The sequence below is a fragment of the Antechinus flavipes genome, chromosome X (genome assembly GCF_016432865.1).
Source record: "Antechinus flavipes isolate AdamAnt ecotype Samford, QLD, Australia chromosome X, AdamAnt_v2, whole genome shotgun sequence".
In the NCBI taxonomy this organism is placed as follows: domain Eukaryota; kingdom Metazoa; phylum Chordata; class Mammalia; order Dasyuromorphia; family Dasyuridae; genus Antechinus; species Antechinus flavipes.
Window position 1 is genome coordinate 28014337 of NC_067404.1, and position 14950 is coordinate 28029286.

General features: G+C 44.8%; 1 protein-coding gene and 1 long non-coding RNA gene across 5 annotated transcripts in view; one reads left to right on the forward strand and one right to left on the reverse strand.

Moving 5' to 3' along the window:
• The window catches only part of LOC127542574 (uncharacterized), a 202055-nt gene extending 198163 nt beyond the window's left edge, over window positions 1-3892 (reverse strand). The window contains exon 1 of the long non-coding RNA XR_007948723.1: window positions 3801-3892. This is a non-coding gene — a long non-coding RNA (uncharacterized LOC127542574). The remainder of the gene's footprint in view (window positions 1-3800) is intronic.
• Window positions 3822-13502, forward strand: SLITRK4 (SLIT and NTRK like family member 4). Of its 4 annotated transcripts, none has more exons than XM_051968285.1 (2): window positions 3822-3906; window positions 9044-12392. In XM_051968285.1, exon 2 carries the CDS (start codon window positions 9094-9096, stop codon window positions 11608-11610), a length of 2517 nt encoding a protein of 838 aa, XP_051824245.1. In that variant the 5' UTR covers window positions 3822-3906; window positions 9044-9093; the 3' UTR covers window positions 11611-12392. The 4 variants fall into 4 exon arrangements, with proteins under 4 accessions (XP_051824245.1, XP_051824246.1, XP_051824244.1 ...); XM_051968286.1 differs by lacking the exon at window positions 3822-3906 and adding an exon at window positions 4565-4627; XM_051968284.1 differs by lacking the exon at window positions 3822-3906 and adding an exon at window positions 5547-5623.
• The last annotated feature ends 1448 nt before the right edge of the window (window positions 13503-14950 follow it).

A 14950-nucleotide genomic window follows, 5' to 3' on the forward strand; every position in this document is an offset into this window, starting at 1 on the left:
CATGGACCATTTGGAGGAGAACAGTATTTTGGAGAGAATAAGAACCAGATCAGTTTTAAAACAGCAGCTTTGTGATAATGACAACTTTGTGTAGGACAACTGCTGAATGATTCCAAGATTCAAATAAAACATACAAATAATATCCCAAACTGTTTTTTTTTTTACAGTAACCTAAAAGAAAACAAAGTTCTATAAGGAGTTTGGGGTTCCTGACTGCTGGCTGGCTATGTGCAGGGAGTCTGTGGGAACTCAGCTTCCCATTCTCCAAATTGAGGCTGTCCACAGCATCCCAGAATGTCAGAGCTAGAAGAGGCTTCAGAGGTCATAGAGCTCAGCTCCTGCCAGAACAAGAATCTGCTCTTTAACATCCTAGCAAGTGATTATCCAACTTCCATTCCAAGACCTCATATTCAATTCAATAAGCCTTTAGTAAATGCTTTCTATGTGCCAAGCATTGTAAATGCAGAGACAAAACTGAAAAAGCCCCAAATTGCCTACCTTCAAGGCGCTAACATTCTACTGGGGGTGTCCAGTAAGGTCATAACATACGCTCAGGTAAGCAAAAACAAAAGTTATATAAAAGAATGGCAGGACAGGGAGAGGATAGTCACAATCTGTTGTAGGGGAGGGAGAGTCAGAAAGGGACCAGCGTAGTAAGTGGAACTTGAGGTAACGATTACAAGTGGAGGAGTCGTTGGGGGCACACCCACTAGGTGAACAAGTTAAAAGTTGTATTTAGACCCCACTGGGGGCTTCCCCCTCCAGTAGAGAAGCGATAAGGAAAGCTTTCTATCCCTGATCTGACTTTCCCTATCTAAGACCCAGAGTAAAAATATCAGTGCATCGTATGCGATCTCAGGTAACCTCATACTGTGAAGGACTAGGAAAAGAATGCATTAAAAAGGGGCTGGGGAGGGGGGATCCTACCTGCATCTTTCTTGGAAGAGCAAGGATAGTGAGTGGCAGTTTTATAAACTTGGATTGCTTGCATCTGGGACACCCCTTCCCCTTTGCCGGCAGGAACCAGTCATGTATTCATGATTCCAAGAGGCAGACTGTGTGTATGTGATGGTGGTGGTGGTGGGGAGCAGGAAAGAGAAGGGGTCTTAAAGAACGGACGGTTCCCATCATCTGAAAGCAAGATATGTGCAACCTATAAGAGCTGGGAGTGCTGTTTCAATTTCATTCTGAGAGAATTTATCTTGAAACAGTCCAGTATTTCATTTCTAACAGTTTTTCTGAATAGACTGCATATTAGTTAAATGATATTTTAAAAATAATACCTCTTAGGGACTATGATGCTCTGTAACTTACTGACATTTCCCCACACCGTAGTTTTCAGGTCTCCACCTATCCACACGAAGGGAGAACTGCCCACGATTATTTCAATTAGCTATCTCCAAAGCTCCAGAGAGATCGGCCCTTAAATTGTCTGCTACTTACTGCCCGGGTCTTGGCAGATACCCTCAATCCTTGTACTGTGTCTTTTTTTGTGGCAGGTCTGGGTTTTCCCTATAGTCTATAGTCTTCTTAACATTTATGGTAAAGTACAAACAATCCCAGGATCCTGATAATGAATACATCTTCTAGCTATATATAGCTAGAGATGTATAGAGTGAGTTAGAAGAAATGCCACATTGTTTTGGTATCCGTTGTTACTTCCCAATTGCATTATGCAATATAATGCAAATTTTGAGTTCCTAATTAGCAGAGTCTGTTTTGTTTGAGTAGAGCACAGTAGAGGGAATTTTTCCACGGTGCAGCTGTTACCTATGGTGGAGAAGAATTTCACCTCACAGAGATGAGCTGCACAAATACTCATAGTGTTAGAGGGGAAAGCCCTTGGTGTTTCCTTTAAGCAGGGCTGTTTCAGAATGGATCTCCCATAACATATAGCAAATGTTATCACTGCTGCCCACTCAATTTCTTCCCTAGATTGTTTTTAATAGGACAGGAGAAAGAGGGGTGTCTCTGGAAAGTCTTCTTTTTCTTTTTCTTTCTTTTTTTTCCTTTTTTTCCCTTTTTACAAGGTGTAACACATAACCATGTTTGTAAAAAGTGTAGTTACATGTGCACAAGGCAGTGGAGGAATTCAAACTCGGGCCTGAGATATATATATGCATTTGGGGAAAGAGGTATGGCTGCACTGAATGACAGAGAAGTCCCTTGCACATGGAAAGATGCCGCATTAGCTCCTTAGAAAGGGGTAGGACTGCACTCTCACAAAGTGTTTGCCCATCAGGGTTGCATGTGGAGAAAGAGGCCCTTTAAACAATCAGTGGTTCTGGTTAATGTTCAGGCAGCAGATCTCAGCCAGCATCCAAAGTCTGGTCCCAAAGCCATTGCCTCTTTCAGCTTTAGGGGTTTCATATGTTTAAACAGAAATCATTGCTGACTACTGGATAGATCCCATTATGCTGCTAGTGCCACTAAGGAATGCTGCTGGTAGATCGGGCAGAAGGTTGGATTAAACACAGGGCTCGTGTGCGGGAGAGAGAGAGAGAGAGAGAGAGAGAGAGAGAGAGAGAGAGAGAGAGAGAGAGAGAGAGAGAGAGAGAACTAAAGAGAGAGAAAGAGAGAGAGAGAGAGAGAGAGAGAGAGAGCTAGAAACAGAGAGAGAGAGAGAACTAGAGAGAGAGAGAGAGAGCTAGAGAGAGAGAGAGAACTAGAGAGAGAGAGAGAGAGCTAGAGAGAGAGAGAGAGAACGAGAGAGAGAGAGAAACAGAGACAGAGACAGAGACAGAGAGAGAGAAAGAACCAGTTTTATTTGTGCCTGTGCACTCCACCCCACATATAGTAACAAGGGGCTCTGAATAGAGTAGGCCTTGATAAATATTTGTTGCATGGGGATGAGGGAATGGGGGTGCTGTTCACTTACACCTCACAAAAAAGAGGCAGTTGATTTCATTTGCAAAGAGCCTATATCAGCAAGGGCTTGGGGAGAATAGAAGAGAGGCTTGTGTCAAGGTTTATTTTTGCAGCCTGCCTGGAAATGCCCACAGAGCTCCCCAAGTCACTTTGATTTTAACCCTCCTGTCCCACCGAGCCTTTTTCCCTGTTGAGTTTCATTTTATTTTTATTTTTTTGGCCATAGCTAGTGACTGGCAGAAAAAATAACTTGTTTGAATTTGACGCTTTTTCTCTGACCCTTCCTACCCCCTAGTGGACTCGCTACCAAAAGGCAATAGATAGAGGGAAGAGGCCTAGATAATTCGCATAGTGGCCAGCTCAAGCCCAGGATAAGCGGGAGCCTGGGGCTTTTGCTTTTTCGGATATTGATCACGACAATGAACTACTGTCAAGCGAGAAGCCACTTTCCTGGGCCCGTTCTTCCCCGGCCGGCGGCTTACAGTCCCTCCCAGCCAGCCCTCCCCGCCTCGGAGCGGGGTCCTCTCCCCCTGCCTGTCCCCCGCACAGCCCCTCCTGGCCACAGCCAAACCCTGGAGGAGTGGAATGCACACAATGCTTCTCTTATAGGGCTATAGCCCTGGATCTGGGCATGCTCAGTAGCCCCGGCAGGTTTGTGGTCGCAAGTGCGGCATGTCCCCGGTCCCACACCTCCGCCGGCTCCCCAGTCCCTTCCCGGGCCCGAGCCCCCGGCTGCCCCCCCCTTAAACCCTGTGGCATCCCAGCCGGAGGCCACCCTCTGCTCTGCGGGGGTGGGGGTAGGGGTCAACGAGCCTCGTGCCCCCCCCCCCCTTCCACTTTGGAGTCTCACTCCAGGCTCCAGCCCCGGCCCGGACACACAGGTAGGCTGGGCGAGCGCGACGCCTCTGGGATTCTGGAAACTCAGCCCCTACCTAAGGAACGCTCGCTCTGCAGAAGTGCCGCTGCTTCTCCTTGGGCTTCGGACTGATCAGCTGTCACGGAAGGACGGAAGGGAGGGAGGAAGGAGAAAGGAGAAAGGTACGGTAACTAGATCCCAAAGTGCTGGCGTTGTTTGTCGTGTCTTCACCCCCTCCTGCATCCTAGCCTCGTAGTTCTTAATTCCGTGGCTGTGGCAGCGGCTGCGTGACACCCCACCCCCTCCATCCCCCACCCCACCCCCTGCCCTCACCCCACACCCCTCGCCCTGGAAGGGGTCCTTCTCCAGCTGTGAGTGCCTGCTTGCCGTCTCCCGGGAATGTTCCCAGAGACATCTGCTTGTTGATCAATCGATCGATTGATTGATTGATTGTGAGTGCGCGCTCGTATGTATGTGTGCGTGCATGTGTGCCGGCGCGCATTCCCGCTAGGATGGACGGGGGTGGGAGCAATGACTTGGGGGGGGGGGCGGGGACCTTCGCTCTCTAGGGGGTCCCTGGAGGCGGGGTGTGTGTGTGGGGTCAGCCTCTTTGGGGAAAGTGTGCAGTGGGGGAGGACAGAAAAAAAGTGGGCTCTTTATGTGTGTGTGTGTGTGCGCGCGCGCGCGCTCGCAGATGTGCGCGCGCCTGGGACTAGGGCACCGTGGCCGAGGTAGGGGACCAGGAATGTGCTTGGGGAGAGGCAGTGCTGTGGAGGGGTTATATGTGTGTGTATGTGTGTGTGTGCGCGTGCACGCGCGCGCTCGTATGCCCATGGAGAGGAGAGAGGAGGAAAGACTTCTGTGAGTGTATATAAAGGTGCACCCTGGCTGTCAGAGGAATCGGTATGTTGTCCGTCTGTCTGTCCGCGCCCAAGTGCGCACGGCTGTGAGTGTGTATATGTGTGTGTATGTTCCTGTCTGTGAGTCCCTCTCTCCGGGTAGATGTGTATGTATGAGTGTGTGCGCGTGTATGCGCGCACCAGGAGTGAGAGTGTGCGGAGGAGCAGAAGTCCAGATCACGTAGAGACAGACAATCGCAAAAACTGCAGAGCAGATAGGAAGGCAAGCAGGGAGGGAGGGAGGCAGGGAAGAAGAGAAAGAGGGAGGGAGGGAGAGAGGGAGGGAAGGAGGGAGAAGGAGGAGGGGTGGAGGGAGGCAGGCAGGAGCAGCCGGGCAGGCTTAGATGTGTCCGGATCGGAGAAGAGAGGAGAGGAGAGCGAGCAGAGCAGAGGGGAGGGGACCGCAGGCGACCAGCCCAACCAAAGCAGCCAAGCTAAGCAGACTAGGGCAGGAGAGCGGAGCTGAGCTGAGAGGAGGGGAGAGGAGAGGTAGGTGCCCGGCCAGTGGGAGGCAGGCTGGGCGCTCCATCCCCCACCCTGGCCTGCCCTCCCATCCAGGCACACTGGGGAGGCGGCGAGGTGGTTGGGGGTGGGGGAACATCCCGACTTTGCTGGGTGTCCTCGGAGCGCAGGGCGTGCGGTTGCTGCCTCCTTAGCCCCTGGGTACCGGGGAAATCCTCTCCGGCGGCTCGGGCACCCAAAGGGGACCTAGTCGCCTCCTGGCTCAGGCGCTCGCTGCCCGCCAGCTGGCCCACCTAGGTGCGCTCTCTCTCTCTCTCTCTCTCTCTCTCTCTCTCTCTCTTCTCTCTCTCTCTCTCTCTCTCTCTCTCTCTCTCTCTCTCTCTCTCTCTCTCTCTTTCTCTCTCTCTCTCTCTCTCTCTCTCTCTCTCTCTCTCTCTTTCTCTCTCTCTCCACCTCTGACTCTTCGCCACCACTTCGTCGGGCCAGGGCTCGGCACTTGCCTGGGACCTTAAGGAGATGCTGCAGCTAGCTCGATCTGGTGGGTAAGCAGGGGGGCTCCAGAACAGAGGAGCCGAAGCCAGGGTGGAGATGGGAAAAGAGGGACTTTGAAAGGTCGGGGTTCTGGCCGGATCTGGGGGGACCTTCTGATCACTGGCAGGATGGAGATGCCCGAATACCGCTCCCCTTCTGCTCTAGTTCATTCTAGGCTGGCACGGGTTGAGAGTCAGGGGTGGGTGGGTGGTGGAGAGCTGGGTACTTAGGACAGGGGGGAGGGGGGAAGAAAGGGGGGTTGCGGAGAGACTCCAGTCTTCGAAGCCTGGCCTCCTCAACCCTGCCCCCTCCCCCCTCATCTCTCCGTGCCTTTAAAAAGGCGTCTGGGAAACTCCAGCTGCTACCCTGGGTGGGTTGGGATAAGACTTGCCCCTGTGCCAGTGGCTCAGCCTAGGTGGCTGAAGGGGGCACCCAGGAAAGCAGCCCGGCCGGCCCCAACCCCGGCCCTGGGCATGGGGTTGCGGCAATGCGGTACTCGCTGTGGCTGTCATCGGCCACCTCGGGATTCCTTTCGGAGCTCGGAGCGGCAGCATCTCTGTTCCTTCCGCCTCTCCCTAGCAGGCAAGCGGCGGTTTCGTTTGCCATCTTCCCACTAGCCCTGTGCCTGTTCTGCTCCCCCGCTCCCCCTCTCTTTTCCCTCCCCCACCCTCTCCGGGCAGGCAGGAGATGCGATCATACGTTCCTAGAGTGGGTGAATGATTTTTGCAAAGACTTCCTATGTGTATGCTTGCCTGTCCCCGGGAGCTCGAGAGGGGCATCTGGCTGACAAAGCACCCCACAGGATAGTTGGGAAGGCTGGAGAGGTGCCTAGCAGCATCCCAAGAGTGCTTTAAGTAGTGCCTGATTTTTCTATCGTTTGCTAAACGTTTGTTTAGTCCTACGGTTCTTTGACTTTGACCTTTTACCCTCTGCCCTGTTTTCACTCTCCTCCATCCCTTCTGCCCTCTTTCTAGTTTCTCTTAATCCCTCGCTCCTTTTTCTGGCTCCTTCTCATCATTCTCTTCTCCTTGGAACTCCCTCTTTTCCTATTCTCTCCCATTCCAAGTGGCTCTTGTTTCCTCCTTTTCGAAGGGAGCTGCCTTTTTTTTTTTTAACTTCCTCCTAGCTCTTCCCTGCCCCCCCCTTTTTTGTTACCCACGGTAGCAATGCAGAGGGGGAAGGGAGCCCCCTTTTCAATCGAGGCTCTGTTGGTGTGCTTTTTTGTTTGTTTCTGGTGAAGATTTAGGTCTATACCTGAGGAAGAAAAGTGTCTAGAAATGGCCGAACTGGACGTGGGTAGCCCAGGATCCGTGGTCACGTCAAAGCAAATGGTCCTGGAAAAATCTTGGATTTGACAAAGAGAGTTGTTTTGAGATTTTGGTGATGTCATTCTTATGAATTGTGACTTTTTTTTTGCACTACCAGTCATGTCATCACACCAACTAGGGTCAATGTATGTCTTCCCAGCATCCAATTAGCATTCTGGCAGCAGCATTCTTCTGTGTTTCTGTTTGGCCCACCTTAAAACTACAGATCTCTGTAGGTCATGCATAATGGCTTGTCTACTTTTATAGATGTGCTATGTTATTATTATAGACGTCCCTCATGGGCAAAATAAACAAAGGGGTGTCTATAGGATGTGTCTTTCACTGCAAAATTTTCCTCTTGTGTATTCTTAGGTAATTTATAGATTTTCATTATGGTATGAAGGTAACCAGTTTGAAAGAGCAATTTCTTGCTATTTACCGTGAAAAGAAATGACATGGCTAAACCTGCATAAAGAAAAAGAAAATACATGCTTTATATGTTTATGGAAATCTGTCTTGCAGAAATTCGTGTATCTATGCTGAAATATGTGAAGAGTTGGAGAAAATGGGCTAATTTGCTAAGCATAAACTCTACCAACAAATGTTATTCTATTTGCTTAGAGATCAGGGGTAAGAAGGGTGTGTGGGGGAAGGGGGAACAGCTGGGAACTGATTAATTTAAGACAAGAATCTGCTGTGACTACAGAATATATCTAGCTCCCCAGCTAGAGCCACAGAGGAATGCCGCTGTGTGAACTCCATATCCTAGGCAGTGGTGGACAGTGGTAAAAGGAGGCTGGAGCAGGAGTTTGGACTAAGTAGCAGCCACCATATGGACTGAAGCTAAAAAGGAAAAGGAAGAGAGACATGAAGTAAACTAAGGCAACAGTCTCTCTAAATGCCAAGATAGATCAGCTATTCATCTCTATATTCAAATAGAAAATTCCTTTCTGTGGACTCCCTCAGGACAAGTTTTGTTGTTCTTGGTCGTTGCTAGTGTGTGTGTGTGTGTGTGTGTGTGTGTGTGTGTGTGTGTGATGGCTGTCCAGTAGCTAGAGACATTATCCAGATAACAAATGTTTCCCCTTCTATCACTCAGATTATTTTTCCTCTTCCTATAACAACATCTGCTTTCTCTTAGATTGAAAAGCATAGGAGGGAACTATTCAACAGAATTCAGCTCAGCCATAGACTTAAGCTAAACCAAAATGGTGTGGTTGAAAGACCATGGCACTTGGAAGGAAAAGTGGAGTGACCTTGGATAACTCACTTTCTTTCTCTAAAATGTAGTTTCCTTGCCATAGAAAGGGAGACAATACTGACTACACTATCTCCGAGACAAGGATACTGTGAGGCTTAAAGGAGATGAGGGATATGAAAGGAATTTGCAGACTTTGAACTGATGTAAAGATCTTGTTGCTGCTGCTCATATCTATCTTATGTCCCTTCTGCTTCTGTCTCTTAACTCCCTGGGCTCCACACTAATCTAGCCCTCTTATTTTGTTCCTCATTCAGACCTTATGCTATTCTGCTTTCTGATCTACCTTTCTAATTATGCTAACACCTAGCGAATTGAAATTCACACACTGGAACTCCTTTGTGGTTCTGTTCTGGACTTGAGCATACAAAGACTAGGGACGTTTCCTGGGGTAGAGGCTAAAGAAGACTCTGGCACAAGTTAGGTAGGAAAAATATTTATGGAGTGGTCGGGCTTTTGCCATAATTAGGAATCTTTCCTTGCATTTGCTGTCTTTGCCTTATCCAATCGTGTACATTCCCTACAAATCATTAGAACTAAAGCCAAAGATGTATGTTGTTTAGATTGGGTTTTCTGGGTGGGATCATTGGTGTGTTTTAGTAGATATTGAATTTTGGTGATTTAAATATATATGTTTTATATATGTGTGTATGTATATCTGTGTATGCATATATAGATGTGTGTAGACATGTACGCATATATATAAAGATATATATGAATACATCTTTCTCTCCAAACACACACACACACACACACACAAAGACATATATTGCCTAATAATTCACTAGGGCTTAGTTTCTGCCCAGATGAATTTTCAAGAGAATGACCATTGAAAAAAATGTTTTCTTTCTTTTTTTTTTAGATTCTTTATCTTTATTCAGAAGCATAAAGTTGTTTGCTGAATACAAGAAGATGTTACTTTGGCTCTTTCTGGTTTTGTCTCCCCCCATTTCTGCTTCGACAAATGCAGAGTCTGACCCCTCAGTGGAAATTTGCAATGTATGCTCCTGTGTGTCGGTGGAGAATGTGCTCTATGTCAACTGTGAAAAGGTTTCTGTCTTCAGACCAAATCAATTGAAACCACCCTGGTCAAATTTTTACCACCTCAATTTTCAAAATAATTTGTTAATTGTCCTCTATCCCAATACGTTTCTAAATTTTTCACATGCAGTCTCCTTGCAGCTGGGGAATAATAAATTGCAGAACATTGAGGGAGGGGCCTTCCTGGGGCTCAGTGCATTAAAACAGTTGCACTTGAATAACAATGAATTAAAGGTTCTCCGAGCTGACACTTTCCTTGGCATAGAGAACTTGGAGTATCTCCAGGCTGACTACAATTTAATCAAGTATATTGAACGGGGAGCCTTCAATAAACTCCATAAACTGAAAGTGCTCATTCTGAATGACAATCTGATTTCGTTCCTTCCTGATAATATTTTCCGATTCGCATCTTTGACCCATCTGGATATCCGTGGGAATCGAATACAGAAGCTGCCCTACATTGGTGTGCTGGAACACATTGGCCGTGTCGTTGAATTACAGCTCGAAGATAACCCTTGGAATTGCAGTTGTGATTTGCTGCCTTTGAAAGCATGGCTGGAGAACATGCCGTATAACATCTACATAGGAGAAGCTATCTGTGAAACACCCAGTGACTTGTATGGGAGGCTTCTGAAGGAAACCAATAAACAGGAATTATGTTCCATGGGAACTGGGAGTGATTTTGATGTGCGGATCCTACCACCCTCTCAGCTGGAAAATGGCTATACCACACCCAATGGCCATACAACCCAAACTTCATTACAGAGATTAGTGACAAAGCCCCCTAAAACAACTAATCCTTCAAAGATCTCTAGCATAGTTGCAGGCAAAGCCCTCTCAAATCGTAATCTGAGTCAAATTGTATCTTATCAAACTAGGGTACCACCACTGACACCTTGCCCGATCCCTTGTTTTTGCAAAACTCATCCTTCCGATTTAGGCTTAAGTGTCAATTGCCAAGAAAAAAACATCCAGTCGATGGCGGAGTTGATGCCCAAACCCTTAAATGCCAAGAAGCTGCACGTCAATGGCAATCAGATTAAAGATGTGGACACTTCAGATTTCACTGAGTTTGAAGGTCTGGATCTACTCCATTTAGGTAGCAATCAGATTACAGCGATCAAGGGAGAGGTGTTCCGGAATCTCACCAATCTCCGCAGACTCTATCTCAATGGCAATCAGCTAGAACGGCTGTACCCTGAAATGTTTGCAGGTCTGTACAACCTGCAGTATCTCTATTTGGAATACAATTGGATCATCGAAATCTTAGCTGGCACCTTTGACTCCATGCCCAATTTGCAGTTATTGTATCTGAACAATAACCTGTTAAAGAGCCTGCCGGTTTACATTTTTGCAGGTGCTCCTCTTGCTCGCCTGAACCTGAGGAACAACAAATTCATGTACCTGCCTGTGAGTGGGGTGCTCGATCAGCTTCAGTCCCTTACACAGATAGACCTTGAGGGCAACCCATGGGACTGCACTTGTGACTTAGTGGCCCTAAAGCTGTGGCTAGAGAAACTGAAAGATGACATTGTGATGAAAGAACTGAAATGTGAAACACCTGTACAGTTTGCCAGCATCGAACTGAAGTCCCTCAAAAACGAAATCCTGTGTCCAAAGCTGCTCAACCGGCCTTCTTCTCCCTTCACTAGTCCCATACCTGCCATTACCCTCACGACACCCATGGGACCCATCCGAAGTCCTCCTGGAGGCCCAGTCCCTCTGTCCATTTTAATCTTGAGCATTCTGGTGGTCTTGATTTTAACTGTGTTTGTTGCTTTTTGCCTCCTAGTCTTTGTGCTCCGGCGCAACAAAAAGCCAATCGTGAAACACGAAGGCCTTGGAAACCCAGAGTGCAGCTCTATGCAACTGCAGCTAAGGAAGCATGAACACAAGACCAACAAGAAGGATGGGCTTGCAGCAGAAGCCTTCATCCCACAGACCATTGAGCAGATGAGCAAGAGCCACACATGTGGCTTGAAAGAGTCTGAAGCAGGTTTCATGTTCTCTGAGCCACCAGGACAGAAAGTCATCCTGAGAAATGCTCCTGAAAAGGACAAAGATCTTGTCCATGTGGATACCAGGAAAAGACTGAGCACAATCGATGAGTTGGATGAATTATTCCCTGGCCGAGATTCAAATGTGTTCATTCAGAATTTTCTGGAGAGCAAAAAGGAGTACAACAGCATCGGGGTCAGTGGCTTTGAGATCCGCTATCCAGAAAAGCAGCAAGACAAGAAAAATAAGAAATCACTAATAGGAGGTAATCATAGTAAAATTGTTGTAGAGCAGAGAAAGAGTGAATATTTTGAACTAAAAGCAAAACTTCAGAGTTCTCCTGACTACCTACAAGTCCTTGAAGAGCAAACAGCTTTGAACAAAATATAGGTCATGCAGTCTTATTTCCTACAGAGGACATTTATTTAATGATGAAAGTGCCTTTTGTTGACTTCTAACTTCCAAATTCTATATTATCAATAGGCATAGAGGCAGGTGTTTCCAAGGGTGTCAGATTAACTATAGTCATATATGAGTTGTCAAATAGAGAAGGATTTTGACCTTTAATGGATTTCACTCCATAAAACTTAGACTGTGGAATCCTGTGGGGATACTGCAAACTCTATTGCCAAAGGGATGCTTTATATACATATTATGCTGAATTTAACCACAAGGGGCAAGTTGGTTTTGTATTCCCTCCCCCACTGCAAAACCTTCGCCTCCCTGTGATTTGTTAAAGCAAACACAAGCAAACTGGTAGCAGTATTTGTACCTCAGCTGGGTCCTTCATCTTGCACGTGGATTAAGTTGGTGGTGGAACTGGAGTAATCCTTTGATTTGTGGCATTGTAACAACTCTGTTTAAAGATTCTCTGAAAAGTTTTTTAAAAGCATGCAAAGAGAGAACATTCGGTAGTATTTGTAAATCGGTAACCTTTCTGGCCTGCATCTTGAAACCACTGGATTTACTGATGTTAAATTGTGCAAACATTTGTTTAAAATATACCATGCATTACATACTGATGAAAATAAATTTGAACACTTTAAGCATACCTGTCTATACATAAAATTTAAAAGAGAAAAAAAATCAATGTGATTTATACAGCATTTGTGGTGACCTGAAGAAATAATTGATGTTAATGCAGAATTAAATACAACTCAAAATTCAAACTATGACTAGAGTTTGTCCTCAGTTATGTGAAATAGCTACAATCCTCTAAGGTTGGCCAAAACTAGCCAAATGCTTACCATGTGAGCGCACCAGAAACTATTTTTGTAATATAATTCATATTTATGAAATACCTTGTACACTAAATAGCAAAATATGTACTCCTTAATATGTATTTAATATGCCTGAGTTATTTTCCTGATCACAGTGCATCTATCATTCAATAGACATTTAAACAGAGAAAATATACCAAACCGAAAGCAAGAGATGAAATGTATAGAACTATTCTGAATAATGTGATCAGGTATAATTTAAAACAAACAAACAAACAAACAAACAAACAAAAGGTTGTCTGTGCTATTCTTGTGAAATTAGCATATTATCTTCAGATTTGTTACCAATTGTTCATTTTAAAATAGATTCATTAGTTTTATAGTATCGTGTCTCTTGGACAGTTGGTATTTGCCATCAGTTGTCTTGCTTTTCAGGGTTCTACAGTTTAATATAAATAGTTTTCACTACAAATATTTACAAAAAAACTAAAAAGTAAGGTAAATAAATAGCTTAATCTAAATATGCACCAGTATACTGTTCCTTCAATCTCTGATCAAGGTCAGATAATCAAGTGGAACAGTGAACATGGTAATCTTGGCTGGTAGAGGCCTCATTGTAAAATGAATTTATTGGTCTCAGTTCAGTTCACAGTATTTTATAGTCCCATGACTCCCCAAATGACACCATTGTGGTTGTTTTGGCAGATAAGGTGGGAGTCAAACGGATCAAGATACTCAAACACCCATTCATCGAAGGTGTTTGCAAGATACAGAGACTCTCTCCCTCTTGGCAAAATACCAATGGGAAAGCCATTCTGCTTTGACCTGCCTCCATAATGTTGCCCTCTGCCACCTTCTCTAATCAATACATTGATCAATCCAGTGACAAGGAAAGTAAACAGATTTTCTTCATGCTTTTCAAGTGGCACTTCTGAGATGACACTGTGGCAGAAGTTCTAACAACAATCTTGGTGATAAACTCTTCATTTCCAGGGCCTTCTGCATTTACTCTGGGAGGATGTTTGGCATACAATCTAGATTAAAAATATATATATATATATGTGTGTGTGTGTGTGTGTGTGTGTGTGTGTGTATATATGTGTGTGTGTGTGTGTGTATATCTATATATGTATGCATATATATGTGTGTGTGTATATATATGTATATATATATATATATATATACATAATATATATATATATGTAATTGGTTTTAAACATATTTAAAAGGAGAGTGAAAAGAATTCTCTCCTCAGTTTTCACATCTTCTTGCTGGTGGTGCTCCTAGAACTTTAAGATGTGCGGTTTCCTTGACACAAAATTTGTGTGAGAAATTTATACACATTTACAAAAAGCCTGAAACAGCTATTGAATTCCAAGGTTTAAAATTTGCATTACGTTACATGTGTAACAGACGGTGTTCAACTAAAATGCCATCTGAAATTCTATGATGTCATTACCAAACAAGTACTCATCCATGGAGTCAAGGCTTCCTAAATGTATAGAGATCTTACAAGACAAAAAGGAATAAAAACTCTGAAGTGTTTTACTTGATCCTTTGATCAATGAAGTAAGGACTGTGAAACCTGAAGTGGACGCTTCAGTAGTGAACACTAATAGTTTAGTTTCATCAGCGATTTGGGGAGGGGGGGCGCTAGGCCATTGGGATGATGCCTTTTATCCAGTGTGGGCAGGCTAAAAGGTTGCCAGAAGATCGGCAGTGAGAAGACTTCCTGCCACAATCTGAAGACTGTAACTAGCTGGCATATTGCCTGTATCTTGGTCTCTTAAGAAAGATCGAAAAAACAAAAATAAAATGTTCAATGAAAAAAAGGAAATTCCAGAAGCATGGTTATTTGGAGGTACTGACTGTAACTGAATGGTGGTTAGAAGACTAGTGTTAAGGCCGAGATGCTATCCTTAACCAAATTCATTGTGCCTACATTATATAGTGTATACTATTTTGCACAGGTCTGTCCACAGTTTTTTTTTGAAAATTTTACAGTATTGTACTTAGGTGTAAGTTTTGGGTTGAGTGCAAAAGCTGTCAAGATACTATATCTCCACATTTTGTCGGTATAAATACAATCTTGATGTTAGTATAATCCTTGGAGAGGTAGTGCATATATTTTGGTTCAACATTTCTAGTAGACCTTGCATTCAAATGGAAAAAACCCAAGAACCACAGCTTGTCAGCATGGCTTTCTTGGTTCTGTACACATTTGAATGGATTCTTTTAGAACTGTTGCAAGGGAAATGAGCTGGTATAAACAGTAATGGAAGGGTTACAAAAATATATTGTGTCCATGTATTCTCAAGTCTCAAATTATTTTTTTATGAAAATTAATAAAGATTAATCATTTCTTTGAAAGAGTACATCTTTGTGTAATTTCATCAGAAAGCAGCTATTCAAGAACAGTGGTTCAAGTACAGTGTAAGCTGATGTGTAGTCAAAATTTAGCTTTTCTTGCTGAATATTAAACAGAATAAAAATCTTAATCAGAAAATCAT

Bases quoted from the DNA above. Each gene is read 5' to 3' on its own strand.
- SLITRK4 (XM_051968283.1), top strand. From the start codon at position 9,004: ATGACCATTGAAAAAAATGTTTTCTTTCTTTTTTTTTTAGATTCTTTA. The intron at 11,486-13,145 runs GTAATCATAGTA...TTGTTTTGGCAG, and splicing joins TAAGAAATCACTAATAGGAG to ATAAGGTGGGAGTCAAACGG.